At 39.7% G+C, this 10,067-nt stretch overlaps 1 protein-coding gene and 1 long non-coding RNA gene across 4 annotated transcripts; both read left to right on the forward strand.

The window, feature by feature from the left end:
- The first annotated feature begins 653 nt into the window (after nt 1-653).
- Nucleotides 654-6,251, forward strand: LOC121977182 (protein NLP3-like). 2 transcript variants are annotated; one of them, XM_042529748.1, is made up of 5 exons: nt 654-1,015; nt 1,776-2,332; nt 3,607-3,654; nt 3,740-4,685; nt 4,946-6,251. In XM_042529748.1, the coding sequence occupies exons 1-5, from the start codon at nt 754-756 to the stop codon at nt 6,004-6,006; spliced, it is 2,874 nt and encodes a 957-aa protein (XP_042385682.1). In that variant the 5' UTR covers nt 654-753; the 3' UTR covers nt 6,007-6,251. The 2 variants fall into 2 exon arrangements, with proteins under 2 accessions (XP_042385682.1, XP_042385683.1); XM_042529749.1 differs by having other exon boundaries at nt 3,607-3,651.
- A 1,022-nt stretch (nt 6,252-7,273) lies between these two features.
- On the forward strand, nt 7,274-9,895 carry LOC121977183. Of its 2 annotated transcripts, none has more exons than XR_006110769.1 (5): nt 7,274-7,413; nt 8,559-8,747; nt 8,812-8,992; nt 9,082-9,180; nt 9,242-9,895. It is a non-coding gene; the product is annotated as an uncharacterized LOC121977183 (long non-coding RNA). The 2 variants fall into 2 exon arrangements; XR_006110768.1 differs by having other exon boundaries at nt 8,559-8,682.
- The last annotated feature ends 172 nt before the right edge of the window (nt 9,896-10,067 follow it).

Here is a 10,067-nt window from a genome sequence, read left to right on the forward strand (position 1 = left end):
GCCGCAGTCAAGTCTCGAACTCTAGATCACTGATTATTTCACTGGTGGAATTACTAATAAATTTTAGAATTATTTTTAGTGTGAATAAGAAAAAGGATATTAACGTAAATTTATTTTAGATTTCACCAAAATTAGTTAGTAAAGGGGAGAGATTTTTTACTAAAATAGTAAGATAAAATAAAATGAAAATGTAATGAAAGGAATAAAAAAAATCATAAAAGAAAAGAAAAGAAAAAAAATAATTCCTACCTATTATAAGAAAAAAAAAATATTATTCAATTTTGCCACTGCTTAAATAAATGATATCCATTCCATTAATATTAATAAAAGAAGAAAATATTTTATCTTATAAAAATAAATAAACTAATAAAGTAAAACAAAATATTCTTTAAATATCTCCGCCCGCACTTCAATGCGATGGTCGATCGGATAATGAAAGGTCCTCGGTTAGTGGGCGACTAATGAAACAGCGCTAATACAAATTATGAGATTTATTTAGTGTTATTAGCCTTGATCATCCTGATTACCCACTAATATGAATTACACGACGAACCAGATGACGTCATAGCGTTACCATTTCTCCACAGCCGTCATGATCTGATTCGACTCATGTCAACCGTCGATTATCAAGGCCCCACCTTGCACACCCTGTTATCTGTACTCCCCGGGTATCTCGATGAATGGCTGACCTCCAAGGAGCCACCGCCATCAGTCGTCGCCTCCGCCCGCTTCCGCCGCAGCTCACTCCTTACGATGTCCGACCCTAGCGGCGACTCCTCGCGCCCGATCATGGACCTCGACCTCGACGGCTCCCCGTGGCCGCCCTTCGATCAGAGCTCCTTCGCTGCGATCCCCCTGTCCCCCTTTCTGATCTCCTCCTCCCCTTCTCTTCCCCCTCCGTTTCCGACGCCGCTCTCGCTATCTATCGGGCAGTCTTCTTCGCCTCTGTGGATCGTGGAGGAAAGAGCTGCCGAAGTGTCGAGCGCTCTCGCCGGGGATTCGGCATTTTTCAACGGTCAGATCCCGCCCTTTCTGGATTTGACCTTTGCCGTTCTGTTTAGATCTCGCCGGCTTCTCGTCGGATCTTCCTGTTATATCAGTGTCTACGGATCGTTTGCCTTTTCCCTGTCTTTGTGCTGTGTTTGGAAACTCGCCAATGACATTCCTTTTTATTAACTTTCGATCATTAATTATATCTTAAGTGTCATAAATAAGTTGCCTTTAGCTTTACAAAGGTAGTACTGGAGGGGACGTTGTTTCTTCCAACGTCTTTCTGCAGAAAAGATTTGACAAATTTGTCAATTTCACCATTTTACCAAAGTGGAGTTCATTATAAGTAAAAGTACGGGAACGGCTATTTTTTCTCAATCCTAAAAGTAGCAGCCGTATTTTCGTTTTTCCGTAGTATTTGTTGATTTGTATTTCTGCTATAGTTTTTTTTTTTTTCTTTTTAGCTGCTTAAAGGTATCGACTTTTGTTCTTATACACGGTAAGATTTCAAGGAAAGATGCTCTGCGTTTATTTCCCATATTACAGGCTCCTTGTTCTTGTGAATTACGGAACTTGAATAATCTTCCTGTTGGTATAAAATTGGAAATTGATAATCTTCTATCGCTACACACGCACGTCAAACATTGTTTCAAGCATTCGCAGATTTATTTTCAGTTTTCGGAGTGGTGCGGACTATTTTGTTTTTGTCTTTCTCTGGACATTTTTTTTTTTTTGTTTTGTTTTCTGCAATCGGTTGCTGATTTGCTGTGATTTAGATGTTGCAGATACAATACCTGCAAAGGCCAATGGAGCCAAGGGCAACGAAAGGCAGCTTCAACTTCCAGCAAAAGAGGAGCATGTGGAGGCATCGTGTGTGATCAAAGAGAGGATGACACAGGCACTACGGTGCTTTAAGGAGTCCACAGATCAGCATGTGCTAGTTCAGGTGTGGGCACCTGTAAAGAATGGCGACCGATGTGTTCTTACCACTTCAGGGCAGCCCTTCGTTCTTGATCCTCAGACTACAAAGCTCCTTCAGTACAGGACAGTATCTCTGATGTACATATTTTCTGTAGATGAGGGAGAGGATGATTCATATCTTGGTCTGCCTGGTCGCGTCTTTACCAAAAGAATGCCAGAATGGACACCAAATGTGCAGTACTATAGTAGCAAGGAGTATCAGCGTCTTAACTATGCCCTTCTTTATAACATTCAGGGGACCTTGGCATTGCCAGTTTTTGAACCAGATGGTCAGTCCTGCATTGCTGTGGTTGAGCTCGTCATGACATCACAAAAGATCAACTATGCCTATGATGTTGATAAAGTTTGCAAAGCGCTTGAGGTAGATACACTTCTTTGTACGTATCTAATGTTTTGTTATAGTTCTTTAGTCTTTTAGCCCCAAAGAACCACCCATCTTGCTTGGACTATAGGATCAAAGTATTGGGTGTGATAAGTCATATACATCTGTTGATGGAATAAAGTATGCCATATAGCCATAAATTGTGAACCATGCTTCAATCTATCAAGAATTGCAATGTTATTAGACAATATACTCTTGACGCTTTTCGGATGGCAGATGTTAACAACTAAGAGCAACAAGACACTAGCTCCTTTTATAAGAAATATCACATTCAACAAAAATACTGTATTGCAATCTCATTAGACAATATAATCTTGATCATTCTCTGAGGGTAGACCACCACAACTAAGAGCAGCAAGTTACTAGTTCCTTTTATGAGAATAGTAAATTCAAGGAGAATATTTGTTGCCCTAGTGTTTTGTTCTTCTTTTAGGAACTACTTGTTTAAATTAGGATGTGTTAATATGGCAGCCAACATATAGGAGATATGGTTCCACCTTGTATCAGCTAAGTTTATGTTCTCAGAATGCCTTAACTCAGAAATTTTGGCACCTTTATAAATTTGTATTCTTAATCCTTCACCTGTTTTATTGCATTAGTAATTGTTGCGCCCTTAATCTGTTAGTGCAAGCCAATAGGTTCTCCTTTAAATAGCAGACTCACATATTTAACCAGTTACAAGTCAATCAAAACCTTATTATATAGTCATATGTGATCATTATTTCCAACAAAAAAACATGAAATTTCTTGCCCAATTATAATATGGAGAAAGGAATCTTGTGTAGACAATATAATCCAAAGTAATTGGGCTAGCTCTTCAGTTTTGTCTTCACTCCAGCCTTGTGCTAGTTATGTGAATACTTGGATCTCATTATATTATTTTGTAGTAGCCAACTTTTCCTTTTCTCTCTCTATATACAAAGACTATCTTTGAGCTAGAATAAAAATTTTCTCAGTCAAAAGTGTTCGAACTTTCAAAGTTGTTATACATTTTATCATCTTTGAGTGAGGAATGCATGCTTTAAGAAAGAGAGAAACAATGCCAAAAGTTTTCAAAGGGTTGGTTAAGTGCAACTAATCTTCATGGTAGAACTGCTATTTGCATAATTTAGAGTTTGCGGCATACAATCAGCTGATCTGGTTTTTAGTAACTTTTTTTTGTCTTTCAACTTAATTTGGCTTTATAGAAAAATTATTTCCTTATCCTTCTAGTATTCATTCTAATGAACTTTGTTTCTATTATCATCTTGCAGACTGTAAATTTGAAAAGCTCTGAAATCATGGATGTTGCAAATGCTGTGGTGAGTCGTTTCTTCTCGAGAAAAATCTTTGTTGTGTTTTTATAATTTACTTAGAATTTTATTAGGTTGATTCCTGCATCACCAGATTTCTAATGACGGACGCCAAGCAGCTCTTGCTGAAATTCTTGAAATTCTAACTGTTGTCTGTGAAGCACAAAAGTTGCCTCTTGCTCAGGCTTGGGTTCCTTGTAGACATAGGACTATTCTGGCTCAGGGTGGTGGGGTTAAGAAGACTTGTTCAAGCTTTGATGGAAGTTGCATGGGACAAGTCTGCATGTCAACTACAGATGTTGCTTTTTATATTGTTGATTCTCACCAATGGGGCTTTAGAGAAGCCTGTGTAGAACATCATCTACAGAAGGGACAAGGGGTGGCTGGCAGGGCATTTGCACTGCGCAGGCCATGCTTCTCTGGAGATATTACCAAGTATTGTAAAAGTGAGTATCCTCTTGTACACTATGCTAGAATGTTTGGGTTAGCTGGATGTCTCGCCATATGCTTACGAAGCATCTACTCGGGAGATGATGATTACATATTGGAATTCTTTCTCCCAGCTGAATGTAAAAGCTCTGCTGAGCAACAAAATATGTTGAAGTCCATTTCAGCTTTGTTAAAACAGTGTTTCCAGAATTTGAAAATCATAACTGATATGGAGTTTCGAGAAGCAATATCTCTTGAACTTGGCGATCTTGTTACAGATGACAACTATGAGCTGCAACACGGATGCCTATCCAGTCAACACCACGATACTGGTCTTTATGTTTTGTCTGAAAATAATATCTGGGAGGCTGGAGAAAATGACAAATTGTCAAATGACAATAACGAATCTCCAGATTTGCACGAACCATCTGCGACTACAGATCCTAATGTCAAGACTGATGGCGACATTATTTCAGATTCAACATTGTCGGCCAAGAAAGCTATCAAAACACCTGGGAAGCGAAGAGGTAAGGCAGAAAAGATGATCAGTTTAGAGGTTTTGCAACAATACTTCTCAGGAAGTCTCAAAGATGCTGCACGGAGCCTTGGCGGTAAGTTTCTGAAAATTTTGTATCTTCCTTGTCCATGTTATTTGCATTTATATGCATGAGTTCAGTAGCACAATAAAATCACTGTAATTATAGTTGTATGATGGTAACTGCCAATACATGGGTATTTAGTTACATATGCCGCTACATTGTTGACAGTTAAGACACATTAGTTATCTGTGAATCATTTGCAGCCACTGAAACATATCTAATTACTTTTACTCGTTTCAATAACTGACAATTCAAATCTTCTTATATGACAGTTTGCCCAACTACTATGAAGCGCATTTGTAGGCATCATGGAATTTCCAGATGGCCATCTAGGAAAATCAATAAGGTCAATCGTTCTCTTTCAAAGCTTAAGCATGTCATTGAGTCAGTTCAAGGGGCAGGGGCATTGGATTTGACTTCTCTAGCAGGCCCACTACCTGCGACTATTGATTCTATTCCATGGCCTGTTAATACAGAAAGCTTGAAGGACATAAACGAAGGTATGAAGGGAAGAGAGTTTTCACCAGAGAAGCCTTATGATAGAGATGATTTGCAGAAAAAATTTGTTCCTCTTCAGATAAATGTTGATGATGCAGGTCCACATCAAAGACCTGCCAAGGATTATCGCTGTTTAAAATCAGGAAGCTCTTCGGATGACAGCATTGATGCCCCTACTTCTCAAGGTTCATGCCAGGGCAGTCCAGCCAATGAGATCTTTACAAGTAATCAACCAGATCTTGATGCAAATCAAGCATTGGATGTTGACCCTTCCTCAAAATTCATATTAGAAAACACTTGCAATCAGAATTTGTTTAACCAGAATTCTCTTCCTAGTCCTATTATTGTAGAACCTCAAGAACCAGTTGAAATGCTAATCAAAGATTCAGGGAGCTCAAAAGATTTGAAAAATCTTTGCTCTTTTAGAGGAGAAGCTTCTCAGGATGGATGTGCTATGGTTCTGAATGATACTGCATCAAAAAACTTGGCACTGCAAGAAAATAACACGCTCATCATCAAGGCAAGTTACAAAGACGACATAATCAGATTCCGTTTGCCGATTGATGCTGGTGTTGTTGCTCTAAAAGATGAAATTTCTAAGAGGTTCAAACTGGAAGTGGGTATATTTGATATAAAGTATCTTGATGATGATCATGAGTGGGTCATGTTGGCTTGTGACTCTGATTTGGAGGAGTGCATGGATATCTCTAGGTCATCTGGAGCTTCTATAATCAGATTATCTGTTCATGATGTGATTACAAACCTCGGAAGCTCCTGTGAAAGTTCGGAGTTTGACCATCACATTGTTGCCACAAGGCATTTCAATACAGGTTAAGTGTATGTTGAAGGTTTGCTAGTTTGTTGTGAAAATCATCTCAATGTTGCTGTTTTTTAGAATCTTAGGTAAGTGAATTAGACGTTGACAAGAGTTACCTTAGTGGCTCCTAGTTTATTAGGCATAAGTACACAGTAGAAAGTGGAAAATTATGGATTGAAGTAAGAAGACTTGTCGTGACTAGAGTGAGGCTTGTCAGGCAGCTTGAGCTTTCATCATATGAACTCACATATCTTTATCCTTTCCTTTTCTGTATTTTTTTCTTTTTTTTTTGTGTGTGTTTTTGTCTTGGTAATCTCAATGTGACTGTTCAATGGGGCTGAAAAAATCTAAACATGAAAATGCCACGGTGATCTCAATGTGAGTGTTCAACCGGGCTGAGAAAATGTAAACATGAAAATGCCATGGTGTTAAAATGGCATTCACAGCAACCTTTGAAGAACAAGATGCGAAGGCAAACTACCATCTGGTTCCTCATTGAAGAGATTCTCTTGTTCCATCAAGAAGAGGTGAATGTTGAAGACATCCATATAAAGAACCACCAACCATCTAGACAAGGTATTATCTCCTTATACTAGACAACTAAATGCCTAAAACTAGTAGGGAAAGAGAAAAATCATATTATGGATTTGGAACATAATAGCTGTTTTTCCTGCATCAATATGGATTGAGGCTGATACTGAAACAGCAAGATACACAATTTCCATAATTTCTCAGACATGTTAATTTGTTCCACTGCAAATGCCTCCTCTATGGATTCTTGCTGCTAGTTCCTCCTGGCTTTCCTTTTATATGTTCATGTTTTCCATTATGTCCTCCATAGTCATAGTCTAGCTTTGTAAACTCCAATTCTCCTCTAGTTTCCATCTAGCAAAAAAGAAGCATAGAACACATATTCTCTGACCTGCAATTTACTCATTATGGATCCACTTTTATTTCAAAATTTGAATCAGAATTACCTTTGACCATAAGTATGCAGGGTTTGGTGGCTCAGATGCATCCAGAGCAAGCTCAGCATCGCCTGCTAAAACAAGTAGAAAGCTATCACTTGAGGAAGCAATGAAGTGAGAATGTTTACACCGAAACAAAGTCTGTAAAACCTGAAGATGTGTGAAAGAGAAAGATCAACAAAATGACTGTAAGAACAGATCGTCTAATTCTTGCCATAGCAGTCGTGAGCTCTGCTGCTGCTCTTCTTAGCAGGAGGCTGTGATGGTGCTTTGAAAGGCCGAGGGTATCCTATTTATCGTAGAGCAAAGCCTTAAAGTACAGTACTGTCCACCGTTCACCAGCACTTTGGAGAACGGTGATGAAATCCATATCAGCCCACCACCAGCAAGTCAACTGCACTACCCTCAATACTCTGACCTCTCTGTTCTCCACCAAAAAAATGTGGTGTGACAAAAGGTAAGATGAAAAAGGATTTGGTGCCACAAGTATTACTGTTACTAGTCTTATTATTGCTGTGGAATTAGTTCTGCATTAGTATTTCAGGTTTAGAGATACATCTAGAACTCATAAGTCATACAACTATTTATCTTTACTTTCTAAAGTATCTCTGAAGGTTTTGTTGACCGGGCCATGCATTCTTCTCAAGCTTCAGAAACAAAACACACTTTTGCTTAGAATCATATTCTCTCTACATCAGATATTCGAGTAGGATTACAAGGAAACCGCTAGCAGTATATATTAATTATTTGACTAATGAATGGACATGAATGCATCCAAAAAATGGCAGCCTTTGAATTTTTTAACCTCATTGAAGGCAATATGAAACAGGCATTTAAGGCCAAGTTAAGCTGAGCCATATAAAGTGGATGGAAACCTATAAAAACTAGTGGGGAAAGGGTAGAAAGGAATGCACCCAGTGTCTAAGTGGATGACTCTCTTTACTCTTTTACTGGTGTTCATTTTCTCTGCCTTCACTTTCCTTTCCTTCATAATTTGGACACTGCAGCAGGTCCTCTTGCATCAGCTTTAGTAATGTCCAATCTCCCTGCATCTTGTTTTTTTACCATGGGGTCATGCTTGCTTACATTGATTATGTCATACATGAAAACATGCATAGATCATAAAATATGGTGCAAAGAACATTATCATATAGAGTGCATTAAGCATTCTTCATAGCCGTCTCTAATGGTAGAGGAGTGCAGGAGAAGTTTGTCATTTTCATATTAATTAAATATGGTATATACTTATGTTTAATGTACCAAAGTGAGTTAAGGTATGGTTAGAATATTGTATATACTGGACACAAATATGAGTCGTCATAGTCAACTTGTGGAGATCATGTTGTAGGCCAAAGGTAAAATGGGAAGAAGAATATTTATTGGTGCATGATTTGATTAAAACTTCTTGTTAAGTTGTTCACTGCAGTAATAACTTGACTTCTAAAAGCTTCCATTATCCACATCAATTATTGTTGGCACTCCTTACAATTATTAATTATTTACAATTCCACCAGTCACAATTCATTTTTCTTTACCTGGTTACTTTTTTTCTCCTAATATTTTTTGGCAATTATTATTAATTAATGAGAATCATCTTTTTAGCTGCTTTAAAGTTCTCCTTCACCCCGCCGCCGCCGCCGCCGCTGCCTGCTTCTCCTCCATCTTCAGCTTCAGCGATCGTTTCCTGGGGCGCCACGGCCGTCCCCCGTTGGTCACCCTCCTTGCGGTGAGACTTTCGTTCACCGCCCATCGGCTGCTTCTTCGATGTCCACTGCATAATCGACTTTCTTGGTAGTTAAAATCACCGTCGGTATCATGTTTTTTATTGCTTCAATTAGCTCCATCTTCCTTGCAGCGTAAGCGCTTGGATCTCCTGTTGTGCCGATGTATTTCTCTCCGTGAGAGGGAGATAACTCCGCCGTCGCTGGTTGCACTGCCCTCGACGACGACTTCTTTATATCTTCAGGTTTGAAGATTTGGAGGACCAACTATTCTGCGAGCACAAATGGATTGGTCGAATTGCTCTTCTACTTGAGGTCCAAATTCAATCTTTTTTGCTTGATTTCGATCGTTCTACATCAAATTTCCTCCCAGATCATAAAAAAATTTCGCATTGGCGACTCAGGGTGCCGAAATCTCATGGCCAGTTCGCTCTTCCACGTCGGAGAAATCGGCTGTAGGGACTTGATCTCATACGTGATCTCCCATCAGATACACCGTCGCCGTAAGAACTACTAACCCGATCAAATTTCATCGCCAAATTCTAATTTTGATTTGATTTTTAGGAATTGATTGATAGTGACAACGCTGGAGGTTCCCGGCCACGTCACGCTCGGATGCCTTCTCATTTTCCACGACCACCTCCGGAGCGATGACGCCGGCAACTACGAACGAGCCAGAAACAGGGTGCGTCGAGTTCCTGAACCAGTTTGCAGAGCACGGCAATAGATGACTCGTGCGCGAGCTGAGCCAGCTCCGGTGAGCACATCTCTATGCCACTGCCGTACACGAAGACTACTACCACGCAATGGCTGCCATCTACTTGAACCCGCAGTGCTACGGGAAGGTGTGCTCCAGTGAGCACATCTCAGCGCCTGCTTGATTGATTAATTCCACCGAGCTGATGCTGTTTTTGCTGGTTGGTTCAATGGTTCATCATTAGGATTTTGGATCAATCCACCTGTGTCGTGATTCGTCAGCAGAGTACAGCACAACTACAACGCGTCGGCGACGAGGCGGCGGCGGCGGCGGTGAAGGTGTGCAGCTATCCGGCGAAGTATATGAGCACGGATGGGATTCACTTCACCGAGGCTGGTTATCGGGCCGTGACCCATTTATTGGGCCGATGGGCAGAGCCTTTGCAAATATTGTAAAATATATATATGTAAAATAAATTTTATAAATAGTTCATTTATACACGTGAGAAATTAGCTTGATTATTATTTGAAAAGAAAAGAAAAGAAAGATTACATTACAAAGTAAATAAACGACGAGGATGATTCACAGCACAACGAATAGGAGGATGAGCTTATTCGTCATTTATTGTGGCTGTAGGGGAAAAGTCCGCACCATGCCCGGGGCTAGCTCGATTATTTGAGGTCTTTCTGCAAC

This window comes from Zingiber officinale, chromosome 4B (assembly GCF_018446385.1).
Source record: "Zingiber officinale cultivar Zhangliang chromosome 4B, Zo_v1.1, whole genome shotgun sequence".
In the NCBI taxonomy this organism is placed as follows: Eukaryota; Viridiplantae; Streptophyta; class Magnoliopsida; order Zingiberales; family Zingiberaceae; genus Zingiber; species Zingiber officinale.